The sequence below is a fragment of the Drosophila yakuba genome, chromosome 3R (genome assembly GCF_016746365.2).
Source record: "Drosophila yakuba strain Tai18E2 chromosome 3R, Prin_Dyak_Tai18E2_2.1, whole genome shotgun sequence".
NCBI lineage: Eukaryota > Metazoa > Arthropoda > Insecta > Diptera > Drosophilidae > Drosophila > Drosophila yakuba.
In genome coordinates, this window is record NC_052530.2 from 18,811,331 (window position 1) to 18,832,699 (window position 21,369).

The following is a 21,369-nucleotide window of genomic DNA, read 5'->3' on the forward strand; positions in this document are numbered from 1 at the left end:
ACGAATCGATCATTCAGTGCTGAATATTTCAGAGATGAAGTTGGCCCTTCTTCAGACGTTCCTGTGGTGCTCCTGTTCAGTTGTCGTCAATGTGTCGTTGCTATTGTATCGTCGCCTCACATATCGACTAGTGGGTAAAGTACTAATCCTGATGGAGCTGTGGAAATCCAAGGTGGTGCTGTTGCACCTCCTGCTTCTGATGTGCCTGCTGCGCATCTACTATCAGGCCGGACCACTGGCTCCCCTGGAACCGCAGAAGACATTGCCGGAAATGGGTCTACCACCACCCGCCGATCGCCTGGTGGTCTTCCTTCTCGAAGGACTCCGGATGGACACGCTTTTTGCGGACAACTGCAGTGGCGCCGCCTACATGCGGGATATAATCATGCGCCAGGGACTCATCGGCATATCTACGACTAGTGTTCCAACTCTGACCCGGTCGGCGGAAGTCGCCCTCTTCGCTGGATTCAATGAGATGCCATCCATACTGCCGACCGACACTTTCGATACGATTTTCAATCGCACTTTGGCTTCCGACAAGGGGGCCGTTCTCAGCATCTCGGATCTATCAGATCTTCGACTCCGGCTGACGAAACGGGCTTGCCTGGACAAGTTGAGGAACTCAACTAGGCTGGTGATGCTCGTTAAGCTGGCCGAAGTCGGTGGAGCTAGTCCCTTGGATATGGGCTATCAAAAGAAGCTGCACAATGCGCAGCGGCACATCCGAAATGCATATGAATTAATTGAGGACACCTTTAATGACTCGAAGACAGCATACCTTTATACCTCAGCACACGGTCTTACTTATTTCGGTAAGTGTACTTTTGGTCATATTTCAATCACTCCAAGGATTGGCACAATTCTGGCATTTCAGGCTCCCATGGTGGCGGTTCGGATGATGAGCGGGAGACGCCCTTCTTTCTTTGGGGTGCCGGAGTTAAGCACATGACCCAAAACATAACCTCTGACTTTGTGCTCCACAATGGCGCTAGTCTGCAGCTCCACAGACTGCAGCAGATCCAGTTGGCTCCTCTTATGTCTGCCCTCATTGGCCTACCGCCACCGGTCAACAATCTGGCCATTCTGCCCCAGGGCTACATGAAGGTGTCGCGGGAATATGCGAGAAAGGCCATACACCTGAATGCGCTGCAACTGCTGAGCCAGGCCAAGGCCATTATAAGGTGTCACGAGCAAGGAGTCTTCCACAAGTGGCTGCCCAAGGGTAAGGATCTCGATCTGCAACAGATTGCCTACTATCAACAGCAGATGGACCACCTCATCGACATGGGTTGGCGCAGCAAAGCGCTGGAGACGAGCACGCTGGCCATCCAGGTGGCACAAAAGTCCCTGAAGTTCTACTACGGATACTATCACATTCCACTCGTGGTGACCACGGGACTGGCCCTCCTAGGCTGGCAATTCTACCTATTGGTGAAGTTATCCCAACATTCGATGGACTCCCAGGAGAAGCGCGTTGGCTACCTCACTTGGTACACCATCTTCCTGGCTTCGCTGGGACTTTTGCTGGGCGAAATGGTCTTCTTGCAATGGGCTCCGTTCCTCACGGTCATCTGTTTGGTGGTGCCCTTCGGCGTCTGGTGCGTCACCTTGGCCGCCTTACCCCTGAAGGGTGACTGCATCTTCGAGCCACTGAAACACCTTCGATGGATAGTAGCCCCCGCTGCGGTGATCATTGCGGCGCTCTACTGCAGCTGCCCCTTGAGCCTGGCCTATGTGCTCTGTGTTGGCTTCTACAATCGACGTGGTTGGGTGCACCCGTCGGCAAAGTTCCTTGCCTGGTTGGCGCTCGTTCTGCTGCTGAGTGGATTCCTGTGGTCGCAGAAGGGAATGCAGGTCCTAATGACCACCAACTATCGTGTGGTCCTGCAGGCGGTCAGCATGCTGGTGGTGCTTGTGCGTCCCTGTGTCCTTAACGAGAATCACAAGTGGAGGGTGTGGCTCATCAACGGTGGAATACTGGTGGTTGCCGCCATCGGAATCTTCTTCAAGGAGATGGGCAAACCCATACCCATATACCTACTAGCTGCCAACTGGGCCTATCTCGTCTACGCCTTCGCATCAGTGCCCTACAGTGCGAGGACCAGCCCCCAATCTCGCCTAGAGTTGATTCGCTTCAACTTGCTCACGCTCCATGTACTATTGAGTGATTCATATGTCTCGCTCTTCGCCCAGGGTCTGCTCATCGAGTACCAGTTGGGACTGGAGGTGCACGAGGAGTGCGTGGAAGCGGATGAGGATGTGGAGATCAAGGTGAATGGGTTACTCGCTCCCTCGAAGCATCTGCAGCTGTGCTATCGCTTCGCTGTGTCCATCCTACTCTACTTCTACGTATCCCTATTTGGCACTGGACACTGGCTAGGCAGCTTCACCTACTTGGCCAACTCGGCTAGACTGTTTCTTCCGGATTCCTGCAGCGCACTAATGCCGCTGCTGGTGCTCATCCACTTGCTAATTCCCTCAATAGTGATCCTGGCCAGCGTGCGCGCACTGAGCACCTTTGGAGGACAGGAGCTTCGCTCGATTTTCTCCAGTTTGATGCTCATTTGCAACACCGTCGTTCTATTCTTCATATTGTTTGTTCCCCACAACGCCCATTGGCCATCGGCACATCCATCCGTAGCTCATGCACTTTTGGCCCAATTGACCGTCGTCCTGCTCCTGGCTTGCGAGTCCATGGTCACCATCTTCTTTCGTGGTCTTAAGATGAACAGATCTTCAGCAGCCGAAGCAGAAATTCAATCCAAGAGAGCCATGGCCAGCTGCCCCACGATGATCTCAAGTGATGTCTAATTGGGGGTTGGGGCATTGAAGTGCTTAGAAATTATCGTAATGTAAAACAAATTTATGGTGTACATGTGTTTTAAACTTTATAAAGCTTTCACTAAACTTCTACATTTTTGAGACTGTATATTTAACCGTTCGTTGGGCTGATTCATTGCATTACGCTCTATAAGAATTGAGTTCTATAAGTATGTATGGTTCGAAGGTATAATACTTTAAGTAGAAAACTAGCTTAAATGCAGCTGGCTGGATTAGGTACAACTTTGCAGACGCTTACAGCCAGGAAATGAGACCTTTTTGGCTTCCAGTTTAGTAACCAGCATTTACCAGATCCTTAATCTACTCCGATTTGGGTTTCTTCGACTCCAAGTGGGCCTGCAAGTGATACCCAATTCATTTACTAGAAAGCTACGCTTGTATGTAAATATGACTTACCTTTTCGGCTACCTTCAGAAGATTGTCGAATGTGTTTTGTCCAGCTTCCATGACCATTCCATGGAAGATCTTTGAGTCGGTGGAGGTGAGAAGTTCGTACGGAGATCCAAACTCTACCAGATGACCAGCATCCATGACCAGAACACGATCCGAATCCATTATCGTGTTCAAACGATGGGCTATCGTGAGCACAGTACAGTCCCGGAATTTGCTCCTTATTGTGGCTTGGATCAGTGCATCCGTTTGCGGATCCACATTGGCCGTTGCCTCGTCCATTACCAGGACGCGATTCTCGCGGAGAATAGCCCTGGCCAGGCACACCAACTGGCGTTGGCCCACACTGAAATTACTGCCTCCTTCGGATATCTTGCTCTGCAGTCCACTGGGCAGTTCGGCAATCAAAGGTTTCAGCTTCACCTCCTCCAATGCATCCCACAGCTTGGCATCGTTGTACTCCTCAAAGGGATCCAAGTTGTAGCGCATGGAGCCCGAGAAGAGCACCGGCTCCTGCGGTATTATGGATATCTTGCTGCGCAGATCAAAGAGTCCCATGTCAGCCGTGTCCCTGTCGTCGATGGTAATGCTGCCCTCGTTGTAGGAAAGGCGGAAGAGCGCGTTGATCAGCGAGGATTTGCCAGCTCCAGTGCGGCCCACGATTCCCACTTTCTCGCACGGACGAATGTGGAAGTTCAGCGCCTTGAGGACGTACTTGGCCTGCGGATCCGGGAAGTAGCGAAGGCACAGGTCCTCCGCGATAATCTCACCCTTTTCGGGCCAACTTGGAGCGGGTTTCTTGCCCTCGCGTGATTCGATTTCGCCCTCGGGTTCGATCTCGTCGTACTCCACAACGCGTTCCACTGCGGTCATTGTGTTCTCCAGTTCGGCCGACTGTCGCATTCCCCACTGCACCATGCCGGTCATCCCCATCGCCTGTGTAATGGCCAAGCCCACTTCGCCAGGACTTTGAGGCGGGTTAACAAAGTAGTTGAGAATGATGATCACAATGTACAACGTGCAAAAGCAGTCCAGATAATAGCCAAAGGCGCGATTCGTCGCCAGGAAGGTATAATATCCAGAGCTGTGCAGGTCCTGCAGATTGTCAAACTCAGCAATAAGTTCCTTCTGGGCGCCCAAGGCGCGTATCGTTGGCAGCCCGGTAATCGTGGCGCTTAGATGGGAGTATATGGGGGATCTGGCTACCGCCTCCAATCGTTTCACATCCCGCGAGGTCTTCAGATAAAATTCCCTGATGTAGTAAAATATTATGGCCAAGGCCAAGGTTAAAGTGAGGTAGTACGGATTAGTGATGCAGATCACAACGATGATGCCGATCAGTACAAGAAAGATTTGCACCACATCCAGCATAACGCTTGGCAGCACCTCGTCCAGCTGGCCGAGATCCTTCGAGAATCGATTGAGTATGCGTCCCGAAGGATTCGTGTTGAAGAAGTACATGGCAGCCCGCGTTAGGCCCTGGAACATGGCATTGTGCAGCTGCGTGGAACTGCGCATGGCCATCTTGTAGAAGAGCATGGTCCGCACAATGGTGAACACCACTACAGCCACATTGAGCGCCGCAAAGTAGTACATGTCCTGCGGATCCGTGTTAATATCTGTTTGACCGTCCACGTTCTTGTCCACCCTGTAAAGGCAAGAAAGTTACAAATTACCAGTTACGGATATATCTCAAGTCGCATACCAGTAAGATAGGAAGTAGTCCGCTGCCGAGCATAGAATCTGGGTGGCCAGGCAGAGGAAGACCATGAAGAAGATCATGAACCAGCTGCTGCCCGATGTCAAATACTCCTTGTACAGCCCCAGACCGATCTTGCCCTCCACTCGCGTCTCCTGCATCTGCAAAGACGCCTCCTGGGCTATTGACTCCGCCATGGAACTCAGCGAAGTGAAGCTGTTGTTTCGCGTACTCGGCTTACTATTCCTGCTGCCCCTTCTGCTCAGCGAGGGCACATTCAATAGGTCTAGACCGTCTCCACTTGCGCCGTCGACTTCGTCCAGATCCTCATCATCTTTATTGGTCGCCGTCAGCAGTTTGGCAAAGTCCAGTCCACTGCGCTTCATAGACGAGTACGTGCCCATGGCACTGATCCTACCCCTATCCATGATAACAATAAGATCAGCCTGCTCCAGGAACTGCAGCTGGTGGGTGACCAGTATGACGAGCTCACTCCTCAAATAGCCGCGCATACACTGATCGAACAAGTGGCGCCCAACGTGGGTATCCACGGCGCTAAGTGGATCGTCAAGTAGATAGATATCTGCGCGTCGGTAAACCGCTCGTGCCAAACTTATCCTGGCCTTTTGCCCGCCGGAAAGTGATGCTCCTCGCTCGCCCACGATGGTCTTGTCACCGAAGGGCAATAACTCAAAGTCCCTTTCCAAGGCGCACTTCTTCACCACGGTGCGATAGCGATGCTTGTCCCAATCCAGGCCGAACAAGATATTTTGGCGAACTGTTCCCGTAAAGAGCCAGGGCTCCTGGGCGGCATAGGAGTAACTGCCATTGACCCTGAGGGTGCCACTCTCACCTGGCAGTTCTCCAAGTATGGCTTGGATAAGGCTCGACTTGCCAGCGCCCACTGGTCCAATGACGGCGACCAACTTTCGACGACCCAGCTGCAGATTGATGTCCTCCAGTGTAGGCTCCTGCGAATGGCTCTCCCAGCGAGCCTGAAACTGGCTGAACTCGATCAAATTCTCCGGTATTCCATTGCTCTTGGGACTGTCTCCATTTAGGGACTCTGCCTTCGGGATGGCAGCTTTGCCCTTCGACTTATCCCCGACTTTTGTCTCCGGGCGATGCATAAACGTCTCCAACCGCCTAACGGAAACCAGTAGTTCGGCCATCTGGGAGATGCCCTGCGGGAAAAACATGGTCACCGATCGGCGCAGGATATTGTAGTAGGCAGTGACAAAGAAAGCCTTCTCGGCATTGAGCATGTTGCCCAACAGGACGAAGGCAATCAGGCTGGAGGCGGTGAATATGCGCGACAGGAACATGGAAAACGAGATGAGGATGCCGCGGATGTAGTTCACTTGCTTGATGCACAGCATCTCATTGAAGCGGGTCATCTCCAACACCTTGCCGAATGGCTTCTCCCACGCATACATCTTGATCACCTGGATGCCCGAAATGATCTCGTTCATCATGCGGACGCGTTCGTCCGTTCGCAGAGCGGTACGCAGGCGCAGAACGCTGGTCCGCTTGCCGAGGTAGGATTGGAATGGCAGGAACAGAAGCATTATGGCGACCCCAAACATGGATGAAATGCCAATCTATAATATGGGAAAAATAAATTAGTTAAATCTGTCAATTTCAATAATGGATGTACTTGACATCCATAGTTGCGCGCACACGAGCAATTAATAGAAATAACACATTTGTATTCATGTCAAAAACATTTTTCAATAGGTATATATGTACATATATATATATATATATTTGTATATATATGTATATATATATTTGAAGAGCGTACTATCAATTGGCGCCATAATAGAAAAAGACTTTAAGATTGATCGAAGCTCATTCGAAAGACAGTAATTAACATTGAATCGAAATTAGATAGCAATGTAGATTTACATTTCAAAGCTAAAAGTTCCCATTCATAACTATTGTTTCCGGGTTTCCGCGTTTTTAAGGTATACATAAATATACAAAAGTAGTCACTATAATCATATGCACATAGTACATGCTCAGTGACATCAAAAACTTGTCAAAAGGGCCACTCTTTTCAACATTAAGGGGTTTGTTCAAAAAAGTTTTTTTAGGAGTTTGAGCTTTTGACTATAGAATTCTTTGTGACTTGCTGACCACCACCCACGTACCTCGAGATACATCAGGTAGGTGACTGCAATCAGTTCCAACGGAGCTATCCACAGGTAGTGAACGTTGATCAGAACCAAATCAAATCGACCCACATCGTTGGAGAGCAGATTGACCACCTGACCCACTGTGGTGTCCCCCAGAGCAGTTCTACTCAGCCGCAGAGCCTTGCGATAGATTAGACTGCTAAGTGCTGCAATTTGGAGGGGATTACAATGTGGATTAGCTGATATAGATAATCAGCACTCACCAACGCGCATCTTCATACCCAGGTGAAGTAGACCCAGCATATAGGGATGACCCAAGCACACACTGAACACGGAACCCGCTATGAGACCCGCTGCCCACAACTGGGCCTTGGATCGATCCGGGTCATTGCCGGCAAAGTAGGCCATCACCCCAATCAGGCAAATGGGCTGGGTGACTCTGTAAAAGATTGATAAATCAATTGGTAAATCAATTTGCATGATTCAGAGCCCACTTACTTGGTCAAAAACTCCTGGGCAAACAGGGATATTCCCGTGAGAAACAAGTGAAAGCCGAATACTTTGGTCAGGGCGCGACCCAAACGTGGAGTTTTATTCTGGGCCACCTGCTCATCCCAGGCAGCGCACAACCGATCACCAAGGGAGTCTGGACATGGAAGATTATGCCCATTAATATAGATAGCTGCTAAGGCTGGGATTTGATCATGGCACTCACCCGACTTGTGCTCCTTCAGAGCTCTGTACAGATCCTTCTGCTCCAGCGTCTTTTTGCGCCCTTTAAACAGAACGGGCAGGGCGAAACTTCACGTGGTTTTGGCATTGGCATCATCATCGTCATCGGCATCAGCAGCAGCACGTAGGTAGTTTTTATTGGGCGTGCAATGAAAACATAATTAGCGAAAGGCTGGTGGTCTGTTATCAGCCACTGATACTGATAATTCTATTGTGATGATGAGACAACCAAAAAAAGAGCGAACAGACAAGTGACATTCCCAGGCGCTTATCAGCAAAAAAAAAAAACAGTTGCTAGCCAATGTGGTGTTATAAAGCGAGTATGTCACGGTCAAAATTGTTAGAATCAAATTATGTTTTTCTAGCTCCAATTTCACAGACTGTGGAAATAGCAATTAAGCCACGGCGGAGCTGTGTAACACACACAAAGTTCAATGTTATTAACTACAATACTTATCGCAATAAAAACCAATGTAATCTTAATAAGTGAGTATTGGTACTTTCCCACAGCATCCATTTATTCCGACGCAAATGCATCTATAGTTTACGATACGCCGACACAAAAGAGCAGTTGTGCGTTTTTATCTTATATGTTATTAAATAATTACATTGCATAAACAAAATATAAGAGCTCGATATGGTTGCCCAAGATAATTGAATTGTGTTATGTCAGCAAGCAAGCTTATCAGTGGCTATAAATCAAATTATGTTTGTTGCGAGATAAGAGTCTTTTACGAGAGTTCAAACGTATTGGATACATCCACACCTCCTCCAAAGTTTTATAGTTTTGTCGTCATTTGCACGCCCATGATTCATATCACTTGTCAGCAGTTTCTACGCCTAAGGCATATGTCACCTGTGGATATCTACTTTTGTACTACATTTCTTTTTTTTTTGCCTTAAAATGGTTTTAGAAAATAGCACTTAGCTAAGTGTCGCCTTCAATTGGTAACCAATCAGAATGTCAAATGCAAAATGATTTTGTCGCCTCGGCCATGCGAATTAAGCGAACCATTGAATGAAATAATCAACTTGTCGGTGCTGTCACGTTATATGTAGGTTCCCCAGTCCCTCCCAATTTCACCCCCCAAGCAGAGCAACTCGAATAACTAACACCGAAACTAGTCATCAATGGGTGCTTTTTGCTTATCATCAACGAATTAACGATTTCAGTTTACCAACAATGCCATGATATTCGATAAAAAAGAATCAAAATGTGTATTAATAGATTTGTAAACTGGTTTCTATTAAGACTTATTATGTTTGTGCCCACAAGTATATTTATTCTGTTACCATTTGATAAAAGCTTGAGATCGCAGAGAATCAATTGGAAAGCAATTGGAAAAATTTCCTCTCGGAATGCCCGGAAAGATATCATTTGTACGCCGTACACTCACCAGAACATAAGGGAGGAGAGGGGATTGGATCGCTCCCGCGGATTCTCCGGCAGTTCATCGGCTTTCATCGACTGCATGCTGATTGCACTGATTGGAGCTAAATTGCACTATATAGAGTGTTGCATTACAATTACAGGGGACGCGCTCGGTCACCGGGTTTTCTTCGATTGTCTTTGGACGGCAGCGGTTGATTAGCACTTTTCGATACGAAAGGGGACACGCGCTCGGTATTAATATAATTAGTTTGGCATTAGCCGGCGAGAAACCAGATGGAAATGCGAGCGCTTTTAGATTCAGTTTCAGATCTACGAATTCGATTTCTATTCACGTTTGCGGCAAGTAAACTTTTCCACTGGCCCACGGCAGGCATCAATATTGCGTGGCACTCGATTTGGAATGATCGCGCTTCCAAGTAAGATCACTTCACGCCGAGATGCTCGCTCTTTTTATCTATTGCAGGCGAATTTCGTCACAGATTGCGCTGTATTTCGTAGGGGATTTAATCCATAGAACATCATACTTATCGCGAACGTATAGAACTACACATGGCACTGCGCACTACTCTACCTCTACCCACGACTATCTGCATCCGCTCGCTCCGACGGTCCGCCTCGTTCTGACGGCATCCGCTCTCGGGCTGCACCTTTAATACATGCTCCACTAAGCTCTCTTTGGGTGGGTGTTGTGCCAGGCTAAGATCAGCGCCCTCTTGCGGGTGCTCTTTGGCGCTTTTTGGCGCTCTTTGGCGCTCTTTCCGCTCTTTGGCGCTCTTAAGTGGGGGCTCCATTGCGGTGATTGCGTTGAACTGCTTGTCACTCTCTTTGTATCGCTTATTGATAACACTACTCTCGATCTCTTTTGTATCTGTGGGGTAATTGTTAAATCTTCATCGGTTGATAAGGGAAAAGTGTTTTCCTCTTTTTGCATGACACTCTGCTGCAGTAATCAGTTGTAATCAATGTGTGACAACGATACGCCGTTTTATCGTGCTGGCAAACATCATTTTAACTTGTCCAATAAAGCTAGAGTACATAGCGTAGACTTTGTGGTTAAAATGTTAGGATCAGATAATAGTTGTTGCAGTCCAAGTATTAAAATTAGTGGCGGTCAAGGAATAAATGTTTTCTCATTATTTTTTTCATTCCATTACAAATCCAATTAATTTGTTCACAGTATACATGGATTATTATTACCTACGATTAGTAAATTGAATAAAGTATCACACTATTTTTTTGACCGCAGCTGTTGGTTAATGTAGTTCGGATTGAAATTACAATTTTATATTGCATACTTATGGGCTTTACAATTTTCCGGGAGACTAAAAGTATGCTGCACCAAAGATTTCGTTACAAAGTCGTTACTTTTAAAATTACCAAGAGAATGGCTTGCTTAAAACCTATTCAAATTAATCATATATATTTGAGATTGTTTAAGTAAAGCTTAATATTAGTATAAGTGTATAAATAATATAGGTTATCTTATATGGTATGCATAAATGACCTCTTTATTTATGACGATCAATGCAATAATAAGGGCTGATTGACGAGGGGGTGCGGCAGCACGGACTGGTAATTGAATTAATAAGATAACGCATAGCAACAAACAAAGTGAGTATGCATGTACATATGTATATATGTAGGTGGGCCCTCACACGGGATGGGCAGGCTTGTGGAGATCGTGGGTAATCTCAATATTGCATTGCCGCCTGACCATGGGTGGAAGGAAGTCCTCGATTAGATTACAATTCACCGGCGACTTATCAAAAGAAATTCATAACCAGAATATAAACGAATTGTGTCGAAAGTTATTTATACACATGCACATCAGCACTTAGAAGCTCTGGAGATTCTTTTAATGGTGCCACTGACCCACAGAAAACTGTCTACTAATTTGGAATAAATTGTGGTTGCACAGTCGAGACTCAGAAACGTGAATTACGAACCATCAAATCTGTAAATACATTTTATTCAAAATTAAATCTTGATTAAATCAAAGCCACAACGTTTTCATAAACGTATTTAAATATTTAAAACTTGAGTAATTATCGATGGTATATTTAAAGCTCAAAGTTAGATTGTGTAGGGTGCTAATAATGAGAAATTCCCAATATGCAGAAAAGTTTAAAGTTCGCCGAAAAAAGGTGCAAGGTTTTGGCTGTATGATGCGATACCTATACCCTACTGCAGTTTCATTGTCACCATGACAATGTGGCGTTCGTTATTAGACCGGTGCCTTTGAACCAATTAAGGCTGCAGCCAATTGATCGCGCCAAGGTGAAGGTGCTTAGGTGCCCGGGGGGAGGGGCAGACGCTGGGCGGCAGTAACACGTCCGATCCATTACCAATATGCAGAGGGGCGGCCCGTTAAGAACCGTTAATATGTTTTGGAGAGCAACTAAAAAAGCTGCGATGTGTAAGCTTGGCGCCGACATTTCGATACCTTGGCGGCTGTACTTGGCTTTGCATCTGGTAATCCGATGCTCAGCCGATGCCACATCATTAAATGTTTCCGCTTATTCTCACAAGCATCCGAAAACAAACAAACAAAATGGAAACATGCAAAAGCCGCCGTGCCACAGAGCGAGAGCGAATAGCGCGAGAGGGTATAAACTTGCATCTGGCAACGCTGTAGCCGCTACGCGAAAGTATATAAGAGCCGGCACGCCGCAGAGCTTTTCATTCGCTCAGAAAATTTCAAAAGTGAACATCTTGTGCAGAACACAGACCAAATACTCCAAAAATGTCTTTCGTTGGCAAGAAGTACAAGCTGGACAAGTCCGAGAACTTCGATGAGTACATGAAGGAGCTGGGTAAGTTGCCAAAACTAATTCGCAGTGCATCGAAAATAGCAATCCAAAGTCAATTTGCTTGAGAGAGTGAGAGCGAGAGCGGGGGGAGAGAAAAAAAAGCCAAAAACACGCCACCGAAAATCGACCGGCCGGCATTTTTCGCATTAGTGTGCAAAAAGTTTCATGGGCAAAGGAGAGGGAAAAAGTAAATCTCTTGCGGAAAAAAGTTATATCAACGAAAGATGAATGAATGAATGAACTTGATTATTAAAGGTTTTCCCTACTATTCGAAATCTTACCTTCTTCATAAATTCGCACCTCATTGAATCTCCCATGCGTATGAATGAGATAAAAATCAATAGAGAACAGGACCATAGAAAGAGATGCACAGGGAAAGAGGTGCAGCAATAAAAACGTGCTCCAGTTTTTTCACCTCACCCTCAACTTTACAGTTGCGAATCGAAAGGCAAGAAGTAGAAAATCCGTAAAAGCTCATCTACGGTAGTCATAAACCCAAAAAACTAATTAAGTGTGGGGCCTGAACTTTGCTCCCCTTTTTGAGTCAGCTCCGACTGCTTTCCATGGGACCGACATCATCATCATGGTGACATTAGCTTTTGCGACAGGTGTCGTCTATTTGTGTACTAGATTTTGGGAGAAAGTCTCGCACTGAACTTTGCACTATACTACAAACTTTATAGCAGCGATCTTTGGCCAGTCTGTCACTTTAAGCAACAATAAAGCACAAGATATTAACTATAGGACATAATGGTTCACGATTCTCTTACCGAATCAAAGTGCAATTTTGTATTGTAATCGTGATTCGACTATATAGTGCCACTAAAACTGATCGATACTTTCGGTTGCCGTCTAGACGCCTATATGGGGTCGCGCCAGAGGAACTGGATGCGTTTGGAAACCGGAGATGTCGCGTCCAGATTTATTTACCAGAACCCAGTTCGTCAGAACTTTTCGCCTACACACTTTGCGGTTTCGGTTTTAATGCTAGACTTGGTCTGAGAGCCACGTACTTCTCAGTTTTCAAGCCCAAACAAATCCAAAACAACCTGTCGTTGGGGCCTCGCCGCACTTATCAGCAGCTGTGGTATATAAATGCGATAAACTATATGCCCATTTATGTACGTACATATGTACATATATACAATGTGGCAGAAGTCACGATAATTAGGCGCGATTACGGATTTTGCACTTTGGGCAGCCACCCCTATCATAGACCCATAGACCACGGTTCGTAATTGCAGGCCAGTCTAATCTATTCAAGGTTCCCCTGTCATATACGATGCATATAATCGATCTCTGGTACAGTTGCTGGGTTCCCATGAGTGGGAACTTGGCGACTTATCGCGCCACGACAGTTGACACTTGACTTGAGGGCACTGGACAAAAGTACAAGCTGGCGGTGGTGGTCCATACATAATTGAACATAATTGATTGGACCTCTTGTTGGTTTGATGTCCGAACAATGTTCTAAATTCGAAATAATACTGACCAGGGGGAAATTGTATGCCCTATTTGCAGGCACATTCGATAAGTACAGTGATTCATACATTGTTCTTGATTCACTGTTTCTTTTGGAAGAACTTTTTACTTAAAATAGGAAAAATAATGCAAAATTACTCATACAGCTTCGTGCTGCTATGCATTTTAGTACTTACAAGTCCAATAAAATTAAATGACAATTGCGAGTACTTAAGCACGATTGATTCCTAACAACCATTAGAAGTTATCTTTTAAAGATTGAATTGCTTTTCTTATCTTTCGATGACAATAATCAGCTCTTCAACGGTTTACGATTCAAAAATTTAGCACTTCAGCAAGTCTAATTGTATTGAATATACACATATTTGTCGAAAAGTATATATTTTCTAAAGCTTAATGCCCTACAATCAGCATGTCCACATATATGTACATGCATATGGGATGCTGCACCGAGATAAGGTGGTGCTTCGTCAGATCTATATATATATATACATATATATACTTACGTGGAGGGGGGCTTGCCAATTGATAAGCGCGGAGACAGCGGAGGAGACGACGGCCCGCATTGTTCGTTAACCTTGAGCACGACTTTTGACGTTCCAGCGGAGTCTGCAGGGAACTTCATGACTCTGCTTTATTATTTTTAATTAAATGTGATATGATTTGCATTGTGACCGCTTTGGGGTCCTCAACTTAGTTGGGCTAATTCAATTATGTGCAGTCTGCCCATAATTCATCTTTTGGTGCGATTTTTGATTTCCTTATATTCCCATCTCACGAATTTTACTCATTTCTTGGATTTCTGTTTGCCTTTCTACTTGCAGGCGTCGGTCTGGTGACGCGCAAGATGGGCAACAGCCTGAGCCCCACCGTGGAGGTGACCTTGGAGGGCGATACCTACACCCTGACCACCACCTCCACCTTCAAGACCTCCGCCATCAGCTTCAAGCTGGGCGTTGAGTTCGACGAGGAGACCCTGGACGGTCGCAACGTGAAGAGCATCATCACCCTGGATGGCAACAAGCTGACGCAGGAGCAGAAGGGCGACAAGCCCACCACCATCGTCCGCGAGTTCAACGACAACGAGCTGATCACCGTAAGCGCTTTCCATACCCTCTATATATATTACAACCCCCACCTAACTGATCCAATCCCTGCCCTTCACAGACCCTCACCATCGGCAGCGTGAAGTGCGTGCGCGTCTACAAGAGCGTCTAAGAGACTGATCTAAAAATCTAAAACTACATTCATACGACTACATGCATTGAAACTAACTCAGATAGCCAATATTCTTGTTGACTAACAGTGAACTAAACCAAACCAAATGGAATTGCACGCTCTGCCCAATGTTCATTTATAATCGCACCCGTACACCAGCAGTCGGTGTATGTGGAAAATACTCCCTGAACTCGGGGACCAATTTCCGAATGCATTTGAATAAACTATTACATGAAGTGCTTTTAAAATATTCGACTTTCATATTTGCATTTACGGTTACAGTTAATGACGAAATGTGTGCTTAGAGCCACCAATCAAAATTATCTTTGTTTTAGTTCTAAATTAATATTTTGGCCTTTTCCTAACTATTACACAAATTGACGGTTTTGTGAGTATGCAACTAAAGTGCTTTTTGCACCTATGACGAAAAAGTAAATGGGGCAGTTGCTCCTCTGTCAGGCGAACTATTTTAGCTTGGTTTATCAGTTAACTTTGGGAATCCAAAAGTTTTCATATTTTAATTGCCCACTGGGATCGAGATTATCAAAAGCAGTCAGTAAATGTGCTAGTTTCGGTATCAGTTATTGAAGTACTACTGTAAATGTGAGGAGGGACAAGTCTGAATGGATATTCAAACTGCTCTGATTTGCTTTTAGGATGAGGATGTTCCGCCCACGCGTATCCGCTGCGATTCATTTGCTCTTGCACTGTGCATGTGAATGGGGTTTTGTGCCAATTGCGTGCCACAAGTGTGGGTGGCATCTGCTGCATTTTGGGGCTGGCGCAGGCGCAGACGTTATCAGCGCTCAGTTGGCAGCACGGCCACACTTTCGCCGGGTTTTTTTTTTGTTAACATTCGTCGTTGGTTGCCGGCAGAGTTAGAACTACGTGTATCCACATGACGTCTAGGGGCGACAGTCGGTAAATAGTAAACACTTAATTGTTGGCCAATTGTGCGTTATAAATTAAACAGCCAAAGCATCGATATCGATTTTATTGCTGTAGCACTAAATGCTCTGATAACCTGGATGTAACAATCGCGTGGGTGTGCGTAAGCAACGCGCGTTGTGTGCGTGTGTGTGTGTTTGAACTCATTGTGTAATCGCTGAGGAAAAAATGTTGGTCTAATTTTCGGGGTCCCAAACATCGAAATACAACGTCAAATGTTCTTTGCATTGTTCTTCAGCGGAGCTTTTTCAGTCCGCCCCAAAAGCTCCGTTCACTTTGGCGCTCACTCTTGATCTGATATAGGTTCTAATGATCGTTTCTTTTCTGTTCAATTTCTGTGAGACTTTTCAAATTGAACTAGGAAATATGAATATTTTTCTGTGTACATTACTGAGCGCGGGGAAAGTGGATACCGCTGAAGTGCTGTTGTTTACAAAACGCCAACCATTGGAATTACAGTGCGCATCTGGTGCGGTGAACTGTAGGGAAAAGCGTGCTCGGTTTGCTGATTTTATACCTGTACCCCAAAAGTTTGATATTTGGAAGATGTTTGGATAGAGTTGTTCAGAGTGCTGACTGGTGGATCTCGTCATTCAAAGTCCATTAGTTCCAGAGTTTGTGTTGGATTGTCGATTCTTCGTTCCCAGTTTGTTGTCAACCGTGTCCCCAAGGTGAAATTTCTGGCCAAAAATAAATAAGTTTAGGAGGAAAAGAGAGCTTGCCACCATAAAAATAATCTGTGATAATAGCACTGACTACTACCACTGAATTGGAGTCACTGGAGCCATCTGCTCTTTAAGTGGAATACTTTTCCCCTTTGAAGTTGCTTATCGCCAAGTACAGTAAATACCCCACCTCACACCCAGTCAGCATGGATCGCACCGCCTTCGCGTCCCTTGTCAGCCCGTATCGCCGGCGTCCGTGGATGACGGAGCAAGGAGCGGCGGCTCCGTCTAGCGCTCAGGTCGGGCTCAAGGGCATTATCGCCGGCGGCATTACGGGCGGCATCGAGATCTGCATCACTTATCCCACCGAGTATGTGAAGACACAGTTGCAGCTGGACGAGAAGGGAGCGGCCAAGAAGTACAATGGCATCTTCGATTGCGTCAAGAAGACGGTGGGGGAGCGTGGATTCTTTGGTCTCTACCGTGGTCTCAGTGTGCTCGTCTATGGCAGCATTCCAAAGTCAGCCGCGAGGTAAGTTATATTACTAATAGTATATATATATACCATATATATATATAAAATCACATGGAAACCTTTTTTAATTTACTTTCAGATTCGGTGCTTTTGAATTCCTGAGATCGAAGGCCGCGGACTCTCGTGGACATCTAAGCAACTCCGGAAAGATGCTTTGCGGCTTGGGCGCTGGCGTCTGTGAGGCCATCGTTGCAGTAACCCCCATGGAGACCATCAAGGTGAAGTTCATAAACGATCGGCGCAGCGCCAATCCCAAGTTCAAGGGATTCATTCACGGAGTGGGCCAGATCATCAAGGCGGAGGGCATCTCTGGTATCTACAAGGGCCTTACGGCCACGATCCTGAAGCAGGGCACCAACCAGGCCATCCGCTTCCTAGTACTGGAGTCTCTTAGGGAATGGTACAAGGGTGACGATCACACGAAGTCAGTGCCCAAGCTGTTGGTGGGAGTGTTTGGAGTTATTGCCGGAGCAGCCTCGGTGTTCGGCAACACGCCTCTGGATGTGATCAAGACGAGGATGCAGGGTTTGGAAGCTTCGAAATACAAGAACACTGCCCATTGTGCATATGAGATTATGAAGAACGAAGGTCCCGTCGCCTTCTACAAGGGCACCGTGCCAAGATTGGGTCGTGTGTGCATGGATGTGGCCATCACCTTCATGATTTACGACTCCTTCATGGATCTGTTCAACAAGGTGTGGGTGTAACTTAGCAGGCGGCTTGGCGACTTATTTAGTGTCAGAACTACGTGTATCCCTTGACGCCGAGTGACGTCAGTCGAAAGATAGTAAACACTTAATTGTTGTTGGTCAATTGGGCCCTATAAATTAAAAAGCTAAAGCACCGATATCGATTATATTGGTATAGCACTAAATGCTCTGATAACCTGGATGTAACTATCGCGTTGTTGTTTTTTTTGTGTATCGTGTATACGGCAGGAAAATGAAATCTTCTAAAGATACCAACTACCGGTCCGTAGATGGCATGCACGATTCATGACCTTCCAAGTAGAGTTATGCCTACGTACTAAACAAAAACCTCATCCGCTCTCACTCCTGTCCTTGTCAAGCTCACCGGAACTGCCAGTCGATGTATTTCATCGGTGAGCTGGATGTGAAACAAAAAAGCACTCCTTCCTTCCTTGACTCTTTAGTCGCCTATGTGGTAGAATTCCCGCCACCGCACTGGAATACTCCTTATCCGGAACTTCTGTTGGCAATCTCGTCCTTACGGACAGGCTTCATTGTGTTGACGATGATTCCATGTGCCACCTCCTTCCTAAACGTCTTTATCCAGAATGGCGGCAATCAAGCCTCTCGGGCTGAGAGGAAAAAAAAGTTGGTCTACTTTGCGGCGTCCCAAACATCAAAATACAAACTCAAATGTTCTTTATTGTTCTTTACCGGAGCTTTTCCAGTCCGCCTCTAAAGCTCTGTCCACTTTGTTGTTGCTGGACAAACGGGTTTCCGATTGCAGAGAGGGATAGAGAGAGATCTGCACTGCGGTGTCAGCAAAAAAATACGTTACTTTGGCGCTCACTCTTTCCACTCACTCTCTGCACAGAAAAAAGTATTATTTAGACTCTTTAAAGTGATCAAAACACACACGTTTCGATAAGAAAATATCAATACCAATGCAATAGCAATCTCTGAATAGCCAATTAATGTTGGGAACGAACCATATATAGGTTTTTTTTAGGAATAATCATCATTTCTGTTCTGTTAAATTTCAGTGATTTTTTCCAAATTGAACTAGGAAATATTAATATTTTTCTGTGTACATTACTGAGCGCGGGGAGAGTGGATACCGCTGAAATGCTGTTGTTTACAAAACGCCAACCATTGGAATTACAGTGCGCCCCTGATGCAGTGAACTGTAAAGAGCAGAGTGCCCGTTATATCGATTTGATGCCTGTACCCCACAAGTTTGATGTTTAGGAAGAGCTTTTAATTGTTAAAATGATTAGATAGAGTTGTTCAGACTGCTGACTGGTGGATCTCACCACCCAAAGTCCGTTAGTTCCAGAGAGCACTGTACCGCTTTCGCTCGTCGATTGGAAATTGGAATTTTTTCGTAGCCCCCGATCAGTTGAGATTCAACCGCTGTCCACGATCGCCGTGCTCTCTGGCCACTTCACCTCACCGCTGCCTGGGCATTTCAAAATTATAATTATTCGGTTTTTTGTATTCTAACGTGAGTAGAAGAGAACTAAATCCGATAGCCAAGCTCCATGGGCAAATATTAATTGCAATTTTGCCAGACCACAGTGCGATTTGAGTGTGTGGGTGTGGAGCTTAATCAACCGCTTGTGGGTGTGTGTGTGGATGTCGGTAGACACTTTCCAGTGCCGACTTATCAGGGGGCATTGTTTATGTTTATCCAGATTTCCAGACCGATACGGAAAGTGGCTTAAACAATGGCATTAAATGAATAATTATGAACTTATAATTGTGTGCGATTCTAATTTATGGTCATGCCAAAGTTATGTAATCGCTCTGAAACAATATTAATTTGTCAAGTGCAAAGAGCGAACCAAACAAGCCTGCTGATATTGATATAGTACCGCTCCCACTCAAAGCGCCCCAGACTATATCACCCGATCTTAAGTAATCAGTATTGAGATTTTCGAACATTTGGTTTTTCGCTCTGTTTGTGTTAGTTTGTCGATTCTTCGTTCCCAGTTTGTTTTGAACCTTGTCCCCAAGGTGAAATTTCTGGCGACAAATGAATATGTTTAGGGAGAAAAGAGAGCTTGGCACAATGGAAAGTACCTATGATAATAGCACTGATTACTACCATTAAAATGGAGTCTCTGGAGCCATCTGCTCTTCAATTCGAATTCTTTTCCCTTGGAAATTGCATAAGTAATAGAGCAGAACTGCACTTGAGCAAACACTTGATACGGAAATTAAGGTCGATATAGATTCGTATAGAATCACGTTTGTACGTCATAAATATAGTTATATAGTTTAAACTGATGATAGGGAATATGTAATATATAAATGTCAGGGAATGTTTTGGAAACCGCTACACCCACGCAGAACGGAGTCTATTTTGATCCGTCAATAACAATAAGATATAAATAACTTTCAATCGACCACAAATCAGCTGGAATTACGGGGGAGACAAGAATTGCTTATCGCCAAGTACAGTAAATACATTTTCCTTCTCTCTTGCAGCTAATTCCACACCACACACCCAGTCAGCATGGATCGCTCCGCCATCGCGTCCCTTGTCAGCCCGTACCGCCGGCGTCCGTGGATGAAGGAGCAAGGAGCGGCGGCTGCGGCCAGCGGTCAGGTCGGCCTCAAGGGCATTGTCGCCGGCGGCATTACGGGCGGCATCGAGATCTGCATCACCTATCCCACCGAGTATGTGAAGACACAGTTGCAGCTGGACGAGAAAGGAGCGGGGAAGAAGTACAATGGCATCTTCGACTGCGTCAAGAAGACGGTGGGGGAGCGTGGATTCTTCGGTCTCTACCGTGGTCTCAGTGTGCTCGTCTATGGCAGCATTCCAAAGTCAGCCGCGAGGTAAGTTATATTACTCACAGTTGTAGATTAAGCTTTGCTGATTAAAACATATTTTAATTTACTTTTAGATTCGGTGCTTTTGAATTCCTGAAATCGAAAGCCGTGGACTCCCGTGGACAACTAAGCAACTCTGGAAAGTTGCTTTGCGGCTTGGGCGCTGGCGTCTGTGAGGCCATCGTTGCAGTAACCCCCATGGAGACCATCAAGGTGAAGTTCATAAACGATCAGCGCAGTGCCAATCCCAAGTTCAAGGGATTCGCCCACGGAGTGGGACAGATCATCAAGGCGGAGGGCATCTCTGGTATCTACAAGGGCCTTACGCCCACGATCCTGAAGCAGGGCTCCAACCAGGCTATACGCTTCTTCGTACTGGAGTCTCTTAAGGATTTGTACAAGGGTGACGATCACACGAAGCCAGTGCCCAAGCTGGTGGTGGGAGCGTTTGGAGCTATCGCCGGAGCAGCCTCGGTGTTCGGCAACACGCCGCTGGATGTGGTCAAGACGAGGATGCAGGGTTTGGAAGCATCCAAATACAAGAACACTGCGCATTGTGCGCTGGAGATCTTGAAGAACGAAGGTCCCGCCGCCTTCTACAAGGGCACCGTGCCAAGATTGGGTCGTGTGTGCCTGGATGTGGCAATCACCTTCATGATCTACGACTCCTTCATGGATCTGTTCAATAAGGTGTGGGTGTAACTCAGCAGGCGGCTTGGCGACTTAGTTACTTAGTTCATCCTACTCCCAAAAACCCACTCGTGCATTTGTCTCTGTTCCCATTGTTCCCTAGTCGGCTGTTGCAATAGTTTCTAGTTTCGTGACATATTCCAAGAAAGCATTTTATATACACTTTATACCCGTAATCGGTAAGTGGCTATAGAAATTATACAGCTTGTTTTAAATATTGAAATAAATATGAAGTGTCTATTTGAAGTTCCCATTTAAATCGTAACTAAACTGGATGAGATAGGTAGATTAAAATTCGAGT

General features: G+C 46.0%; 5 protein-coding genes across 7 annotated transcripts; 4 read left to right on the forward strand and 1 right to left on the reverse strand.

Annotated features, from left to right (window-relative positions):
* Nucleotides 1–19: 19 nt before the first annotated feature.
* On the forward strand, nucleotides 20–2,913 carry LOC6537430 (GPI ethanolamine phosphate transferase 1). The gene is made up of 2 exons (XM_002097950.3): nucleotides 20–812; nucleotides 875–2,913. The coding sequence occupies exons 1-2, from the start codon at nucleotides 35–37 to the stop codon at nucleotides 2,809–2,811; spliced, it is 2,715 nt and encodes a 904-aa protein (XP_002097986.1). The 5' UTR covers nucleotides 20–34; the 3' UTR covers nucleotides 2,812–2,913.
* Nucleotides 2,863–9,800, reverse strand: LOC6537431 (probable multidrug resistance-associated protein lethal(2)03659). Its single transcript, XM_002097951.4, has 8 exons — nucleotides 9,198–9,800; nucleotides 7,784–7,869; nucleotides 7,567–7,714; nucleotides 7,332–7,507; nucleotides 7,084–7,274; nucleotides 4,937–6,531; nucleotides 3,238–4,879; nucleotides 2,863–3,177 (listed from the first exon to the last, which is right to left on the reverse strand). Exons 1-8 carry the CDS (start codon nucleotides 9,272–9,274, stop codon nucleotides 3,142–3,144), a joined length of 3,951 nt encoding a protein of 1,316 aa, XP_002097987.1. The 5' UTR covers nucleotides 9,275–9,800; the 3' UTR covers nucleotides 2,863–3,141.
* A 2,050-nt stretch (nucleotides 9,801–11,850) lies between these two features.
* Nucleotides 11,851–14,951, forward strand: LOC6537432 (fatty acid-binding protein, muscle). Its single transcript, XM_002097952.3, has 3 exons — nucleotides 11,851–12,006; nucleotides 14,310–14,581; nucleotides 14,653–14,951. Exons 1-3 carry the CDS (start codon nucleotides 11,937–11,939, stop codon nucleotides 14,701–14,703), a joined length of 393 nt encoding a protein of 130 aa, XP_002097988.1. The 5' UTR covers nucleotides 11,851–11,936; the 3' UTR covers nucleotides 14,704–14,951.
* Nucleotides 14,952–15,002: 51 nt separating this feature from the next.
* Nucleotides 15,003–17,742, forward strand: LOC6537433 (putative tricarboxylate transport protein, mitochondrial). 2 transcript variants are annotated; one of them, XM_002097953.3, is made up of 3 exons: nucleotides 15,003–15,091; nucleotides 16,518–16,848; nucleotides 16,931–17,742. In XM_002097953.3, the coding sequence occupies exons 2-3, from the start codon at nucleotides 16,523–16,525 to the stop codon at nucleotides 17,556–17,558; spliced, it is 954 nt and encodes a 317-aa protein (XP_002097989.1). In that variant the 5' UTR covers nucleotides 15,003–15,091; nucleotides 16,518–16,522; the 3' UTR covers nucleotides 17,559–17,742. The 2 variants fall into 2 exon arrangements, with proteins under 2 accessions (XP_002097989.1, XP_039232211.1); XM_039376277.1 differs by lacking the exon at nucleotides 15,003–15,091 and adding an exon at nucleotides 15,491–15,624.
* Nucleotides 15,497–21,327, forward strand: LOC6537434 (putative tricarboxylate transport protein, mitochondrial). 2 transcript variants are annotated; one of them, XM_039376276.2, is made up of 3 exons: nucleotides 15,497–15,624; nucleotides 20,031–20,384; nucleotides 20,453–21,327. In XM_039376276.2, exons 2-3 carry the CDS (start codon nucleotides 20,059–20,061, stop codon nucleotides 21,078–21,080), a joined length of 954 nt encoding a protein of 317 aa, XP_039232210.1. In that variant the 5' UTR covers nucleotides 15,497–15,624; nucleotides 20,031–20,058; the 3' UTR covers nucleotides 21,081–21,327. The 2 variants fall into 2 exon arrangements, with proteins under 2 accessions (XP_039232210.1, XP_002097990.1); XM_002097954.4 differs by lacking the exon at nucleotides 15,497–15,624 and adding an exon at nucleotides 18,900–19,044.
* Nucleotides 21,328–21,369: the final 42 nt, after the last annotated feature.

Bases quoted from the DNA above. Each gene is read 5' to 3' on its own strand.
- LOC6537430 (XM_002097950.3), top strand. From the start codon at position 35: ATGAAGTTGGCCCTTCTTCAGACGTTCCTGTGGTGCTCCTGTTCAGTT. The intron at 813-874 runs GTAAGTGTACTT...CTGGCATTTCAG, and splicing joins ACACGGTCTTACTTATTTCG to GCTCCCATGGTGGCGGTTCG.
- LOC6537431 (XM_002097951.4), bottom strand. From the start codon at position 9,274: ATGCAGTCGATGAAAGCCGATGAACTGCCGGAGAATCCGCGGGAGCGA. The intron at 6,532-7,083 runs GTACGTGGGTGG...CCCATATTATAG, and splicing joins CCTACCTGATGTATCTCGAG to ATTGGCATTTCATCCATGTT. The intron at 4,880-4,936 runs GTATGCGACTTG...TTGCCTTTACAG, and splicing joins GACTACTTCCTATCTTACTG to GGTGGACAAGAACGTGGACG.
- LOC6537434 (XM_039376276.2), top strand. From the start codon at position 20,059: ATGGATCGCTCCGCCATCGCGTCCCTTGTCAGCCCGTACCGCCGGCGT. The intron at 20,385-20,452 runs GTAAGTTATATT...ATTTACTTTTAG, and splicing joins ATTCCAAAGTCAGCCGCGAG to ATTCGGTGCTTTTGAATTCC.
- LOC6537432 (XM_002097952.3), top strand. From the start codon at position 11,937: ATGTCTTTCGTTGGCAAGAAGTACAAGCTGGACAAGTCCGAGAACTTC. The intron at 12,007-14,309 runs GTAAGTTGCCAA...TTCTACTTGCAG, and splicing joins TGAGTACATGAAGGAGCTGG to GCGTCGGTCTGGTGACGCGC. The intron at 14,582-14,652 runs GTAAGCGCTTTC...TGCCCTTCACAG, and splicing joins ACGACAACGAGCTGATCACC to ACCCTCACCATCGGCAGCGT.
- LOC6537433 (XM_002097953.3), top strand. From the start codon at position 16,523: ATGGATCGCACCGCCTTCGCGTCCCTTGTCAGCCCGTATCGCCGGCGT. The intron at 16,849-16,930 runs GTAAGTTATATT...ATTTACTTTCAG, and splicing joins ATTCCAAAGTCAGCCGCGAG to ATTCGGTGCTTTTGAATTCC.